At 40.3% G+C, this 16,901-nt stretch overlaps 1 protein-coding gene across 28 annotated transcripts in view; it reads right to left on the reverse strand.

The window, feature by feature from the left end:
* ADGRL3 (adhesion G protein-coupled receptor L3) overlaps positions 1-16,901 on the reverse strand; it is a 490,120-nt gene that overhangs the window by 257,568 nt on the left and 215,651 nt on the right. For 27 of the 28 annotated variants that reach the window (XR_010998235.1, XR_010998234.1, XR_010998236.1 and 24 more), the window contains 2 exons: positions 5,431-5,451; positions 4,485-4,698 (listed from right to left, as the gene is read on the reverse strand). Coding sequence is in view for 25 of the 28 variants with exons in the window: in XM_068187649.1 (XP_068043750.1) it covers positions 4,485-4,698; positions 5,431-5,451 (235 nt within the window). In the remaining 3 variants the exon portion in view is untranslated. The remainder of the gene's footprint in view (positions 1-4,484; positions 4,699-5,430; positions 5,452-16,901) is intronic. The other variant, XM_068187632.1, reaches the window with a different exon arrangement.

Raw genomic sequence — 16,901 nt, forward strand, 5'->3', positions numbered from 1 at the left:
GTGTCTTGAAAATCACAGGAGATGAAAACATCAATAACAGCACGCTATGAGATGCAATATTATTACAATAATAATGACACTCATTTCAGACTCTTGTATTTTTCAGGTCATCAACCAAAAACATTAGCAAAATAGCCCTTCAGGAGATGAAAAATCTTTGCAGTGTAATGCAAGCTGTTTCATTCAATTTATTTATTCTTCCCTATGCTGTGCAAAGTGCCTGCTACCATCCCTCCAGCTACCAAGAGAATTGTGAGTGACCCTTCTCACATAAAAAGATTAGGCCCTCTGATGAAACTAAAGGGAAATCTAAGAGCAGCTGACCACAGTCTTACATTCCTGCAGTCTTGCAGTTTTTTCTATTTTTTTTCCCCTTTAAGTCTTGACCTGCAATCTTCATCAGTGATGTCAACACTGAAACCACAGGGGCAAGCCATGCAGATCAGATTCAAACCTAAAGGAAATTAGCTCAGCTAAGCTACTGCAGGCCCAGCAGGACATTTAGTACCTCCCAGCTGTGCCTGGGGAAAAGCGAGGAGATAGCTGAGCAGCTTTCAGCAGCCCTCATCCCCAAGCCAGAAGTGGTAAGAGCAGCATACAAGAGCTCTTCATGGCTCTGCTGTGGCAAAAGGCAAACACTGCCTACTTTGTAAACTGAGCTCTCTGGTTGTTGAGAGAGATGAGAGTTCCCCAGCAAGAGCCTTCCATGTCTTCTAGGGCAGAAAGAATCTTGCTTTGATCTTCAGAAAAATTGCTAAGACCTGTGAACATTTCTCCCGTCTCTTCTGCTCTGCCTTCTGGTGTTGTCATTTTGCCTCATTATTCCATCCCTCCTTTCCCTCTTCCAGATTAAGAGTAGCAGAAAATGGTTGGGGTAGACAAGGATCCAAAAAGCAAAAGGAAAGCCTTGCTCTTGCCTTTAGGGAAAAAAATCAAAGTGCTCTGAGTATGTGTACCTACATGTCAGATACTTCCTATTATTCCTGCTTTGACTTTCCTCTCCCCTCTACCCTTTTCAACATTTGAGGTTAAAATCTATGGAAAAGAATGTTCCAAACTTCAAAGTTAAATGCAAAGGTGGTACTGACAGCACAAAGATCTGTGAACATACATGCAAAAACCTGATTCCCCTCTTCTTCCATCCCTTGCTTTCAACCCAGGATGCTTCCTTGGTGGGAAGCATCAACAGGAAATTCAAGAGAGCACACCAAAAGATATTTTTTTCCCTTTTTCCTTTAGGTTGTTTTTAATACACTAAACTGTGTTAACACTATAAAAACAAAGGCAACTCTTACAGGAATAGGAGGACACTTTTCCCCGTTGCTCATAGAGAACCCTGGCTGTTGGAATGGATGATATGTTAATTTTGTGGCACAGTTGCTCAAGGTAGGCCATCGCAAAGTCTCCCATGGTAAAGTGCACACAATTTACAATGGGCATGGTTAAAACTTAATTAATTATTGCAGGCCTTGCAAAGATGCTTCTCCAAAGCAAACATGCTACAAAATACATTTTTTTCTAATCACATCATAAAAACTTCAGTTCATAAAGCACACTTTCTGAGCTGTTACGGACAACAGCTGCTCAGATGTTTGAAAGAGGAGATGGCAAAATTAAAAAAAAATAAATAAAAAAGAAAAACCTAAAACAGGCCTCAGAGATTTAATGTCCTATAAAATAGCTCCCTACAAGCTGTTTAAATGGCCTTTACTTCAAGCAATACTCCCAAGATTGTAGAGAGTTTCAGGGCAATACTTGCAGCAAGAACTCCTTGTGTTCCCTCTGCTTAGGGGGCTCCACAAACACACCGTAAGATTCATGCCTTTCCCTTTCAAAATAACCTCATGTAGTCATCTGCAAAAATTAATTTATATAAGCATACAGAAGAAAGGAACATGCTATCTCAGGCTGTTGGGATTTTGGGGTTTTTATTTCAGGTTTTCTTCAGTGGGAGTGGGCTGGGGGAGCAATCACTAATATCTACCATAAATCTGCTCATTCACAGCCTCAGCTCACACACTAGCACCACCTCTGTCTCACACACACTTTCCTTCCCATCTTTCCCTCTCTCCCTCCCTACAGCCACGCCAGAATGAGTCTTGAGTTGACCGTGCAGTGTTGCTGATTAAAATTTGCCAGTAGTGAGACAACTTCCTATAGAGACTACAAGGGGACTGTGTATTTATGAATGCAATAATTAATCAATGCACAATAAGCACACTCTGCACATACCACTTTTCTTTCCAAACACAGACACTTTCAATTACCATGCAGGTTTCACTGTCATGACAATCTTCAGTTCCCAGCAGCTGCTCCCCCACCCTGCAGCATTAGCAAAGACAAGCTCACTGTGTTAGAGCCTGTATTCATCTGCAAACCCACCCAAATACTGCTTGATTGATTAATTTTGAAGGTACAGGTTTTCAGAAGAAAATGCCACAGTTAGTGCCACAACTACTAGGCTGTCACAATTTTCCTTTTAAACTATTTTTTCAGAGGCTCAGCTGTAAAGTGTACTCAGAGCTGTGAGCTGACAGACTGGTTTGCATCTTAAGAGCATATTTCATTTTAATGGCTTTATTTTTAAATTGTCTCAACTCTCTGAATTAATGGAGTCTCAAAAAAAAAGAGACTGACAAAAATGCAAAGTAGAATATTTTCTCCTTTTTTACATGTCTTAACATCAGGCTTATATTTATTTTCAAGAAACTCAATAGTACCCAATAATAGGACTGCACATCTTTTCCCCCCTTCAGTGACCATCCTCTTCAGCACCATTTTCTGCTGCCCAAATGGAAAAGCAAAGATATTTTGCCACAGAGATGCTCCCTGCTCACTCTCTGCTAAGCCATTTGAGCCTGCACTGATGATACCTGGAGGTGAGTAATCACCAGAATTTTTCATTGCAGTGCCACGGGCACAGAAGACAATTGTGTGCCCTCCCTGACCCAAGGGCCAATGTTTATTGCAGACTTGCTGTAAGTAGGGACTGACCAGAAGGCTGCAGAGCACTGCATTTGGCTCAGGAGCTGCAGCCTAGAGGACACTAATAAATTTAGATATATAAAAATATTAATATTTTGTACTCTGTAATGGGCCACAAAGGGGATGACACAGCTTTATTCTGCCAATATGCAGAGGATTAAGGGTTTCTGCTTGAAGCCACTAACAACCTGAACAGAGAATTACAGTAATTCCACTAAAACCACATGGAATCCAAGGGACTGGCTGATGGCACATTGCTATCCTTCCCCACTTCTCTCGAAAACGTAGCTGACACAACTCTATAAACAAAAATTCAACCAGCTACCCAAGGAGGTCCAACTTAAAGAATAGTTTTAGAGGAGCCACATGCAGCAGCGAGGACATTTGTCACGAGACTTCTCAATATTTTGAGACCTAAATACTCAACATAGAGCAGTTTCTAAGGTCAAAAATAGCAGTTAGCATGTGAAACACGTCTGCAACTCATGTTGCTCACACCAGTCCATTTTAGTGCAAAGCATTTCACAGCAAACAACAGCAAGATGCTCCGTTAAAACTCTGCACTGCTTTAAGCCATGAGGTCACTGTTAGGACCCAAACACATGTTGTCATGACATCAATTAGCAACACTTTGCCTATGCCAATGCCACTATTAATACCTTGAAATACTAATCTCTATTACTAATTAACAGTCAAATGCACTAAATAATTTTTCATGCATTAGGAATGTATTACTGAATTCAATGACATGTCAAGAGCTGTGACTTATGAATCCTTCCCACACCACCATTTGTGCCAGAAAATATCCTTAAAAATTCAGCAACATTTAAAAGGCTTTTCATAACCAAGATACCTCTATACTGGAATAAACTGTTAGGCCCTGGCTCTGCAAGCAAGACAGGAGTCTGTCTACATGTCCGACTGTATCTCAGTTACCATTTCTAAATGCGGCAGCCACACTTAACAGCTACGGTTATTATTGAGAAATTTAGCAAATCATCAATGAGAATACCAATGCTTGACTAGAAATTCAGATATTCCCTAAAACTAAGCCTGGCAACACAAGGGAGGAATGCAGATGCCTCTCTGCATTTTGAAAACTGTAAATGTTATTCTGAACACAAAATATTGATTGTTTCAAGGAGATTACTGGCCTTCTGTTTGAACACAGCACAAGAACTAGTGAATATGCATTTTGAGAAAGATTTCACTTCTACATTCATTAAGAGCCTTGATATTGAGGTATTTCAGAGGGAAAACTGGGACACAGGGAGAATCAAATGACTGATGAGCAGTACTTACAGGAAATGTTATTTATATTGCATGGTGCTAAACCCACTCAGTTAAATCCACAGTTAAGCAATGATAGCTGTAATTCTGTGCACATACATCCAGACTAAGCACCTGCATTTTCTCATGCAAACACGCACACAAACTGGCATGTACACTCCGGATTAAAAAATTGACAGTCAGCAAACAAAGAATATTAAGTACTATACCTTTGAGTCATAATCTTATAGGCATCTGGCAGATAACAGCGAATATTCTCCATCTGAGCAGGATCAGAGTCACAGATTTTATCATCAGTCCTGCCGTAGTTGGCACTTTCGATCATGATAACATCTGTTCCTGGGCAGCGCAGCTCGATGGGGTAACTCTCACAGGACAGCTCCCTTCGGACCACAGCCATGGGCACTGGGGCACGGCTGAAAGCTGCAAGGATTAACACAGAAACACAGTCAACACTGGCTTTCCACACCGAGGCTAAAATTAAAAGCGGAATCACGTTCAGCAGCAGGCTTTACCCACATGCTGTGCTGAGACAGTTTCGGTACCATTCAGATAAGATTTGCAGAAACGGGGTCTGGTCGCTAGCTTGCTGGCTGCCCAGAGAAATCACTACTCCACTCAGTGACTTGATTTTCTCATTTTAGAAACAAGTTATAGATTCCTTTTATATAGGGCTTTAGAAATCCCTTATTGAAACGGGCAAATAACAACTATGGCATTGTTATTATTCCTACTTACCAGGAGAAAAACTATTCGGCTTTGATATATAAAATTACAGTCCTGCATTGTACTTGAACAAGCAAAGAAAAATTCCTGACAACAAGCAATCCAAGAACCAGGAACCCACCTGCTCAGCAAGATTGCACCTGTCCTACAGCAGATGTAATAACATCTGTATTGCTCCTGGTCCTTTTCTTAGCCCTTAGAAAAAGTCATCCTAATGGCTTTTGCTGTAGCCTGCAGCATGCCTGGGGATGGCCTGCAGGTTCTGGCAACCATCCCAAAGTTTGGGCCCTGCAGTGATACTTTCCATGGAAAGGCCAATTTATGCGACACCAGATGATTGAAGTTCAGTCTTAGCTTTGCACTGATCTGCCTAGATGGTCAAATAGCTGGCAAATACTTGTGAAATTAAAGAGCTCTCAGAAATCTTACCTGTTTTAAAAGAAATCCAGGCTACAGTTTGCAAAAGAAAAAAAAAAAAAAAGAAACACACTTTGAGATGCCTTAAAAACAAATCCCTAAAGTATTAGTAAACAATGCCACTTGACAACAAGCAATTGTATTTCCCATCTTTACAGCCTCCTTGATGCAAAGATCTTAAACAGCTTGACGAACGTGTACCTATTAATCCCCAAATATCCATATGAAGTAGCTACACATTGTCTTTCTCAACTCAGCCGCAGAAGGGTTTTGCAGCTTCCAGATGATCTCATGGGAAATCCATGGTGATGCTAGGAACCAAATACTTGTTTCTCAGCCTAGCACACCAGTCACAAGCTGAAATGAAAGCCAACTCCACAAGAATGAAAGGAACCATAAAGGTTTCCAGATATAGGGATGATGTGCCCACACCATAAAGGCTTCCAGATGATGTGCCCTCCCAGCTACATTTGTAAACTTTCAACCAGAAAACTCAACATACAACCCAAGCCTGTCTCTATGTGATGGTGAGAGGTTTAAGACTCTAGTAGATCCATGGCCCATCTGATACAAGGCATTTTTCAACAACTCCCTTTCCTCCTGGCCCCATTATAAAAACACCAAAATACTCTCCCCCTAAACCAAAAATCCCATCCAATGTTCTGCTGGTTTGTTCCACAAAACTTCCCCATGGTACATGCACACTAAGTTTGCTTATGGAAAGGAAGATTTTACTGATGTTTCTCAAAAAACCATTTGACTATATCAAGGCTGCCCTGTGTGTCAGGCAGCAATCCAACACATTAACTTCCATGAATCCTTCCATTATTGTCAGTTGTCTCATTTATGCATCACTGGACAGATTCTCAGATTCCAATTTCTGTAAATCTGCAGGTATTACTTTGATATCAGACCCCCACTGGTGTGCCAGAGTTGTGGACTAATTGCCAAACTCCCAAGACAGATGTTTGCTTATTCTTGAATAAGAGCTTGCACAGTTAGCACAGCTTTAGGGTTTGGATCACTTGAGATGTCTTCCTTCCCTGAGACTGGAGAAACGGTTTTGCCCTGGGCTCATATTGCACCATACATTTGTGTAATGCAATAAATTCTCACTGCCACCTGCTTCTCCTGTTACAAGAGGAGGAAAATGAGGAGGACAAGCGTGAACCTCTAAGGTGCACTGCCTCATTCTTACCCTTGGCTTGATATCACTGGTCAGGCGGAGGTGAGTGGAGGAAGGATGGGACAATGATAGAGAGAACATTTGATAGAACAGTTAAACCAGCCAGAAAGGCAGAGTCAGCAGAGCTCAGCAATTTTAGCCTGCCCTAAAAACAACTTCAAGAGGTATTAAGTTTGCTCACAGGGATCTGTCCACAGAAGCCTGCAGCAGGCTCTGCTCTGTCAAACACTGGACTCTATGGCAGAAGGCCAGTGCTGACCAAAAAACTTCTGATGCCAGTATTCTGGTTTTGGAGAAGAGCCGTGGTGAGCTCTCCTCTCAAGCCTGTTCTGTGCTAAACCTGAGCAGATTGGTGACATGGGAGGCAGAAGGTTTCTAGCAGCTTTTGGCAGAATGCTGAGGCCAAGGGCCCTCCCTCCTCCTGCCATGTGCTTAGATGACTCCTGCTAACTGCCAAAAAAATGACAAAATGAGGTTTACAGGCAATATTAGCTGTTTGGAGCTATGGTTTTGCCCAGTCCTTAGGCAATTTCAATCTTTTTCTTAGGAAGGTTAACATAGGCTATATACAAAGGGCAAAGAGAGTTGGTAATACTACTTTACTTTTTACAGTTCCCACTACAGAATATAAAACATCTGAGCCACACAATTCAGAAAGTGTATTTTTGCTCTTAATTCCTATGTTTTGGGTTTTTGTCAGTAACTATTCTATATCAAAGAAAGACATTAAACATGTGAAGGCTGAGGAAAACCCTGCTTAAAATCACAAAAATTAAATGCCTGAAAATTCACCCATACAAACCTGGTGTATTTGTCAAACAGCAATACTGTACAAATGCAACTAACCTTAACTCTTGTGTTTTGCTGGAAATAAGACATTAAGAATTACTAACAGCAAGTTACAAAATCATTAAAGATATTTCTCTACCTCAAATGAGAACACATTTCTAGTATCATGAGTATGTCTCCTGTACATGAGACCTTACAGCATTGATCTACTAAAATTGGATGCATATCAATTCCAAGGATGCCCCCTAAACACCCCAAACCAAAGCTGAACAACCCTTCCCCAAAATAACAGCTCATGTTCTACTCTCCAGTAAAGAATCTCTGAACAGATGCAAACATTTCTAGATTCAGCTTTAAACTTCCTGGAATTCACCTTTTTGCCTTTCACATAATCACTTGACTGCTTGCTCTAAGAAAGACAGCTTTCACTTTACAGACACTTCCCTGTGGTACCATGGAGTCAACATTTACATTTATATTCTGGATAAAAAGCATAAAAAATTTAACACCCTGGAAAAACTAGAAGCAGCTGAATACTGTAATACAGCATGATCTCCTATCATGCTTTCTCCTAAAGCAATAGACACATGTTTTCCATCCTGCCATTGACCACCAAATCATTCGCTCTGCATGTTTTTTTTTTTTTTTTCCCTACTGCAGTATCTGCAATAAATACTCTGAAGGGAGATTAGAGCCTGGCTGTTTATCTCCTTGTAAACACATTTTTTGTTGTTGTGCCCCTATATGATAATCTTACTTAATCATTTTTACTGGTTTTCCTGTAAGGAGCAAAGATGTTTTGCTTTTTGCTGTGAAACAAGATACATCAAAGCCCATCTGTGAAAGACACAGCACGATTGTATTAGTTCATTAATACACTTCTCTCTCCTTTGAGCAGCTCCCTATCTTCACAGTCTCCATTGAGCTTCTTATTTAATCTCCTAAATAAGTGACCTAATTGTTGGCTTGAAGTCAAGAGGAGCTGATGGCTGCTCACTACTTTGAAAAACAGGTGTCTTTTTCCAGGATCCTATGTGCAGACAGCCATCTAAATACAGAACTTTAAAAGAGTGTTTTTCAAATTCTTTAACGTTTAAATGTGTGCCAACTCGAGTTTTTTAAGTGCAGCCATTTGGTGGAAAATAATCCTCCAGAGCTTCTGCAGGGCAAAGTGAGAGCAGAGGGTGAAAACGCAACAGATAATGACAGGATTTTATCTGGGCGATTTAGAACTCCTTTGTCTCTGCTAATTTCAGGAGCTGGAAAATTAAGTAAGTCATCAAAATCTTGTGCTTTTTCTCCCCCTCGCTTTTGACCTCAGAACATAATTGCCTCTTGTCATGCCTGCAGGGCACGGGCTTGTAGTTATCACTGTGTGCTTAATCAAATGCCGAAATAGCCTTTAAATTAGGTGTTTCCTTGGCTGCTAGAGACTTGTTGAGCTCTGTTACATTCAGAGGCATGATGGTAGTAGATGTACTTTTAAAAGAAAAGTATGGGTTGATGCTTTTAATTAGGTTTTATATGCAATTTTCCCAGCAAAATCATGTTCTGGCTCAGAATTTTCAGTGCAAAAATTCAGTGCATATTTAAGGGCCGTGAAACAAAAGCTGGAATTGGAGAGATAATTATTTTCACAAGCTCTGTATATGATTTGGTCTGCCCAGCTAAGTATCTGACTTACTGTTCCCAAGTGCAAACAGAGCATGCTGGGGGAAGAGGTTTCCTAGTAATTTGGAAGAATACTTCTGTGTTTGTAATTTTGCAGTATTTAATACTCCCACAGTTCCCCTTGGCTCTGTGGGGAAAAATCATAAAGTAATAATAAAAAAAGTCCCCCTCCTCTTATTCTCAAGCCTACTCAGGTGTGGGTAGGAGTGGAAATCCCTTTCAGTCAATGAGTCAATAGGCTTTGTAGGGCTCACTCCACATTCTGAAGTACTTTTCTAAACCAGGGCCCTACTTTTGCCTGTTAGGATAGAATAAGTCTCCTTAGTGCATAAATTGTTTGAATCCAGACATTGCTCAGTATTTCTTCTCTGCCTCTCTTTTCCTTAATCCAAATTCTGCCTGGCGTCTGATCTCAAAAGCAGTATTAGTAGAAAGCTTGCCTTTCAACAACCTTGAGTTAAAGATGGTGACAACAAACATTTCTCAAGCATCCAACATCCCCACTTCCCAGTATTTTCACAAAAAAGTTCTGACAAGCTTAAAATAGCTTGGTTGGTCCAAAGTTCTCTGAAATCTTGTGACAAATATACAAATATGGAAATACCATTCTTTCACCCCCACTTTCTCTACAGATGCTGGCAATAACAAAAAAAAAAAAACAAAAGAAAGAAAAAAAAAAAGAAAAAAAAATTAAAAACACAACCAACTTTGTCTTTTCTAGATTGACAGGGTGGAAAAGCCTTTCTTCTACTCTCCGCCTACAGTGGGGTTAAAGAAAGGTGAATCCTACAGACAAAGGCTGGTGCCGAGAGATTGCAGCAAATGCTTGCAACATCCATACCCAGCTCCCCCAGGGAAGAATTGAAGACTGAAGGCAGCCAGTGTGGCCAAAGAGCCGAAGCCATCAGCAGTGCAAGGCTGGACAGTCCTGGTCCCCATTCCCAGCTCTCCTCTATGTGCCTCAGCTGACTGCTGTCTCATCTATCAAAATGGGAACATTATCTTATCTCCTCCATTAAGCACTCTAAAATCTGCTATGGAAAGGAAGAGAATTAGTTGCATCCTCAGAAAGTGAAGCATGTGGCTTCAGCTTTGGTTTCCCCACATGAATCAAATACCCACATCCTCCCAGATCATCTTGGGCTTTCTTATTTTACAGATGACATCAAAAGCAATTTGCAACTTTCTTTTGGTCACCTTCACCTCGATCCCCCTCAGCCAGCAAACAGCCAGCGATAAGCAGACTTCACGAACTGAAAGAGCATCTTTTTACATGGTGGGATGGAGTATACAAAAAAAGACAGAAGAGAAACAGAACACTGGGCAACACCCCACCAAAGCAACCTAAAGAAGAGCTAAAAAATAGAAAATCCTCATACATTTCCCTGGGCTGTTTATGTGAAGGTTGAGGTCAACTATCTTCAGGTTCCATAAAATGCTTACCCTATCTCCATTATATAACACGCAAGGGACACTGCTAGGGATTTGCTCCCAGCTTCTATGAATGAAAATAGAGGAGATGTTCATCTGTAAGTTTGTACCTGATGCTCTCCCCCACAATTAAAAGGATTCACAGAAGGTTGTCGCAAACATAGAGAGGATTTTCTGTAGGGATTGCCAAAATTCACACATAATCAGTGAATTTTCCAAGGTGACACAACTGTGGATACAAACAGGAGCACAAAAAACTCCAAAACCTAGCCAAGTCCTAAACTGAATATCTCTGAAGGAAATCTCTGTCTCAATGTATAAACCTCATGGAAAGCACCTTTTATTTCCATGGCAGATCTCTTTCTGCATTTCTAGGCATCTAAGATGCCTAAAAAACAGTGGTGGACAAACAGCTGGCTCTTTCCACCGCTCTCTGGATGCCCAAGAAGCCCAGGGACAGCAGCCAGAGGATTAAGCACCAGACAGCTACATCATGGGGTAAATTCTATTGCTCATTCTTCATACCACCAATATTCCTCATCTCTTTGCCAAGCTCAGCTGATAAATATCCTTATTCTCTCCCCTTACATTCCCAAACCCGTACTCAAAGTACAGAGAAGCTTTCCTTATGAGTAAGAAGTATTAGATTATCTTAGAATCTGTCAGAGAAAAGAAACTCACAGACAGTGGGCAAAGTTTACTGTGGAAGATCACGAGAAAAAGACAGCAACTGTGAAATGGATGCATTTGCACTTGGGGTGAGTGCTCACAAGGGAAATTGGTCATTGCAAAGCCCTGGGAGAGAAGAAAATGAAGTGATAAAAGAACAAAACCACAGAATCAAGATGGTAGCTCTGATTGGAGAAGCTTGACAGAAGGAGGTGACTGAGGTACTGTGTGAAGACAGCCTGAGCCAGGGAGACCCAAACCAGGCCGGTTGGAGGACGTAGTGCACCAGCAATACTGCACTTCCCTTCTCCTCCTCCGTTCCCACCTTCTGGAACTCAGGGGCTGCTGTCTCATTAGTGAGTGATGGGAAACTCCGAGAACTGCAACAAACTTGCCTTTCAACAAGGCCTCATCCTCACCTATTTCCCCCTCATGGAGAGGTGAATACCTCTGAAGCTGATCTCTACACCACAGCAAGTCATCACCAAGGGTCACCACCCTTCCAAGCTGCTGAAGAGGCAGTGCTCTGGAGTAAGTGCACCTGCCAGCAGAGTGTTGTCGAAAGGAAAAGGGATCCTGCTTCCTCCCCAAAACAAACCTTCCTATCTCCATCCATGGCTCCATTGCTAGACATGCTTCCAGCTCTGTACTTGCTGTACTCCTTTATGAGGCAGGGCAAGTCAATAATTCACCAAGAAACTAAACCAGCAGGGGCAGAAGGGAAAGGGGGGATTTCTTCTGGGCTGATAGAGTTGAATCAGCTCAGAAAAGGTTAGCTTAAGTCATAGGAAGAAAGCAAAAGATTTTTAGAAGGAAGAGAGGCTGAATTTAGAGTGCTTTTCAAAAAAACATGACAACCTACCTTCAAATCAGAGGTCAGAAGCATAGTCCCAGCCTGAGCTAAATGTCATTTTAATGAATTTAATTAAAGCAGAAGCAACAAGCTGAGAACAACAGACAAATAAAACATGGCCTCCAAGGGGATGTTGAATGCAAGTGCATTAATATTTAGGCCCTATCACAGGAAAAAAGCCATTCCCAAGTATCTTTTCCTTTGCAGCAGGTCATCTAATTTGTAATGAAAGGTACACGTTAGATACTTAGGTACAAACGTTCTTTAAATTTACAGGCTTCTTTCACGTGAATTACCTTTCAAGGGTAGGAAAGCTGTGCACACACAAGGAAAGTGTCGGAGTTTAAAGCCTTGCACTGTGATGCTTAATTTCTATAACGAAACCTTATAGTAAATTTGCCCTGCAGCCTAACAGTGAAATTATTAAAATATCTAGCTTTTATATCCTGGTCCATAACTTTTAGACATTTGTATTCTCAATAAAAGAAGCATTAGGTTCTGAGCCACAGGGACCAATCCTTTTTACAAATCCACACACCACAAATTTTACTAGGTCCTTAGTAAGGAAAAACATGCCACTTAGTTCGTACCCAACTCAAAAGTTACTGTTGTTACAATAGGCATTCAACTGTCTTCAACAAAAACCCTCAAATCAGAGAAGCTTTGACTTTGACACTGCTGAACAGCCTTGGTATATCAAATTTAATACAGCACAAGTTAATGTAGTGATGTGAGTAGGATTTGAGTAATAACAGAATTTGCCCCATTTCAAATTACTCCAGTGTAGGTTTTAATTGTAGCCATTAGTAAGGTTAATCTTTAATCTCATATAAAAACTTTTATAAACCACCGTAACGGGTATAATCATAGAGACAGATAAATGTGCATCAAGGGTTTAGCCTAAGAACATTAAGTAAAAATAATCTGATAATAATTTTCAGATTTCATATTATATAGTAAGTTCATTTAAAATTACAGTTTGTTTTTGTTCCCATTTAAAACACTAGCTTAAATTCATACCCTTTCTAAAATAACACAAAGCTAGAATAGCTTTCCTGTTACCAGCAGAATTATTTTAGGTTTGCCATTAGAATGGGCTTCAGTAGGATTTAGTGGTGGCCCAGGTGGATATTTCCCAAGTGCTCTTCTGCATCTTGTACCACTGGGAACTGGGAGGCGGCAGCCCTGGGCTACAGGAAGCAGGACGAGGATAACTGGAGGAGGCCAAGACACAAATGCATTCTCAAAAGTTGGAGATGAAACAGAGCCCAAATATGAATTTTATCTCACAATAGGTGAAAAAAAATGGGGGGGAGGAAAGAAAAAGAGAAGGGGGGAGACCTCAAACATAAAACCACACCAAAGTAACTAACTGACCCCAAAAAACAAAAAAGTCAGGAAGAGACCTGGTGAATTCAGCAGGTTCAGCAATTCTTCTAAGGCTATTGAAAATTAGACAGGTTGGATGTATTTGGAGTTTTGCTGAAGAGCTGCAAATAATAGATTCCTAGCAAGAAATACCTTCGCAAAGTTTTTAATTTTGATGTACAGCTCCCTGAAAAGCCTCTGAAGGGGAACATTAAAGCTCTTGTAGAAATATCTGCATTATTACAGAAATGATGAACAGCAGAGTGGAGATTACTTTGTGCTGTTTACAGACTTGTTTATCAGAGCAGTAAATCTGTTTTTAAGTTTGTACTGCCTAGAAAGGAGAACCATGTGAAATGTGGAGAATTGTCCAGAGAAAAAGACATGCAGGCAAAAAAAGAATTTCTACCAAAGTATTAGAGCCTAACACTCAAATATCTGTAGAAAAATCTGGGCCCCCAAATATTTACCATTTAAAACAATTGCTTTACATCAAAGGCAAAAAAATGACACCTTTAGTGTTCATTTTACAAGAAGTTACCCAGACCTCAAAGACTAGCCATCTCAAGGAAGCAATATGGCTAAATCACAGATCATTAATAACTGATTTTTTCTTGTGTTTTAGCCATCAGAGCTCCTTTGAGTCTCTGCCATAAATAGCAACAGGGAATTTGTTCTTTCCACTAGCCATAACTGTGAAAGTTTTATAAAGAAGTCTGAGACTACCTTAAGATCCTGACTTCTCAGAATTGCATTCCACTATGTTTTTTATATATATGCACTTCTTAAACTTTTAGAAAGGCATGGTGCATTTGAAACAAGCAAAATGGCAAGCGTAGTTTTCTACATGGCAAAATGACATTTAGAGTCCCTTAATGAATTCTGAGAAACCAATGGGCGCTTCTTACTGTAGATTACCTGTGAGTAATCTACAAAAATAACCCAGTCCCCAGTTGCTGGATGAGGTCTTCCATAGCATGCCACATATGAACTCCATCCCAGGAACACCGGCATGAGATCCAAGATCCTTTTTTGCTGATACACTAACAAGAATTACAAATAGGCTGTGCCAAGCCATTCTTTGCAGTCCTCTGAATCATGACTCCCAAACTCTATGACGTTTACTCCTCCTCCTCCTTTGACCTCAAAATATCAAGGATTTCACCCTGAAGTTACTAGCAGCTTCAAAGAGCTTTTCAGAAGCATTTACATTCATCTGAACAGTGGCCAACTTTATTTATTTCCCCTCAATCTTAAAAATAAAGAACAGTAGGAGAATTAAATTTGGGGAATGAACTGAAACATGCACACTTGCTCCAGGGAGAAATATACCTGAAGTAAAAGCAGATTTTCAAGGAATTCACATATTTTTGCCTGTAGTACCCCTTTCTCCTCAGTAGAAAGTAGCACAACATTAAAACTAATTAATTACCTCCAGAAAACGATTCACCTTCTAGGAAACACAACTATAATCTTGAGTGATGAAGTTTCCTATTGTGCCCACCTGCTCACAGCAAGCACTGTGCTTAATTATTTTACCACCTAGTATAACCTGTGCAAATATTACTCCAGAAAGACTATATAGCTAGAAATGGGTGTGTGTTGATATAATACTTACATGCATGCAATGCTGTCCCCATCTCAATGTGAGTCACATTAAAAAAAAAAAAAAAAAAAAAAATTAAAGAATCTGAAATAATGCACAGCCATAGGCTCCCAGAAATGCCCTGGACTTATCAACTGCTCCCAGAAAAGTATTGTGAACAGCTGAGAGCTTCTGGGCTTTGTAGTAGGGAGGGGATGCTACCCTGTGGTACCACCAGGACTCCCATTGCAAATCCGGGGCAGCCAGGGCACAACAGTGTGGCCAAATTCACCTTACTACATTTTTATCTGCAATACAACACTCTGAATTCTGCCCTCCCACACCCCACCAGCTGTGGAGGTGTCCCAGGATAAAAGTTTCTATTAATCTTCCACTCCAGCCCTCAAAGTGGTTAACAATAGCCTAAATAAGCATTTTAAAAAGTAGCAATAACAAGTGTGAGTAGTCACAGAGACATTGTGCTCAGGAAAAAAAAAACAAAAGCAAAACACCAACCTCATACTGGTTAAAAGCCAGCCCTGCTTTACAGAAGTCCTTAAAGCACTGGATATCATGATTCATTACTTGTTCTATGGGAAACTGAAGGGCTCCTTTGCAGACACCCACGTGCATGACTGAACAAAATGAGGGTCTGTGCCCCAAAGGACACTTTAAAGAGAAGAAGAAATGTGTGCAGGTTAGGAACAGGAGCTACAGTGACACACAGAAGGCTAGTCATGCAGCATGGGTAAAAAACAGGTGCAGATGCTACAGTTGAGGGCACAATGCTCACCAGTTCAATGAAAATATGGCTGAAAAAAATTATCTAAGTTGCTTCAGGAGAAAACCACTGCAAACAACTGTGATGGATGGAAGACTCTTTTAGCTTTTTTTTTTTTAAACATAATCACTAGACTTGTTTCAAATTGTCCTCCTTCAAGAGGTAGTTGAAAGAAGTAAATCTTTTGCTGATCTCTCTGCCAGCAAAAACCAGGATATATTTGCCCAGTCTAATCAGAGAGAGATAGTGAGCCCAAAGGCAAAGAAATATTTTTGACAAAATAACCTGATGAAAGAGTCCATTCCTCCTTCCCCTATAAATAAGGCGTCAAAGAGAGCAGGATTTTTTTCAAGCCCCAGTACTGCTATGACACCAGAGGATGCTCAGGAGGAAGGGCACAGAAAGGGCTCTTGGAAAACCAAGCACTTGCTTAGCACTTGGTAAATCCCCTGTGCTGTTTGCCCCTAAAGGGTTTTGAAGGATTCTTTCAATTTGGAAAAAAGAAAAGCACTGGAGAAAGGTTTTCAGAAAACTTTCTGGGAGATTATTAATTAAATTTCTAATGTAATTATGTTGCAGTACATTTAAGTGCACTTTCTAAATAGAATCTGACTTATATCTAACAAAGGATCCATTTCAAGCATTTTTTTCTTCTATCTATAATATCCATTTCCTTTTGCACCTGTTTCAAGCTATTGCTCTTCTATAGTTATTTATACCTCACATTTAGAATTGTCTTCTTTTTCTAAGAATAAAATTGTTACATATTTCCATCATCTTTTGCTCCCTTTTCATATTTTAGGAAAGAATTATGTTGCCACTGTCCCTCCAAAGGAATTTTTGGAGAACAAGGAAAAACCTTCATAAAATAAGTCACATTTTTCTACTTACAATTCTTCTAATGTGCCCCATTATGCTGTAATGGGGCTCCTCAAATTGTGCAGGGAAAAAAAAAAAAAAAAGAAAAAAAAGAAAAAAAAAAGAAACTCCACACTCCACAGTTTTTCAAGGAGTAACAATCTGGGCAAAATACAAAAGGCAAAAGGTCACTGAACAAGTTTACTGTTGAGCCAATCTTTCTGATGCACCGTAATATTAGCCCTTACTGATTGTGTTGATCACAGACAAAAAAAAACCCAAACAGAAGCCC

This window comes from Anomalospiza imberbis, chromosome 4 (genome assembly GCF_031753505.1).
Source record: "Anomalospiza imberbis isolate Cuckoo-Finch-1a 21T00152 chromosome 4, ASM3175350v1, whole genome shotgun sequence".
Classification (NCBI taxonomy): Eukaryota; Metazoa; Chordata; class Aves; order Passeriformes; family Viduidae; genus Anomalospiza; species Anomalospiza imberbis.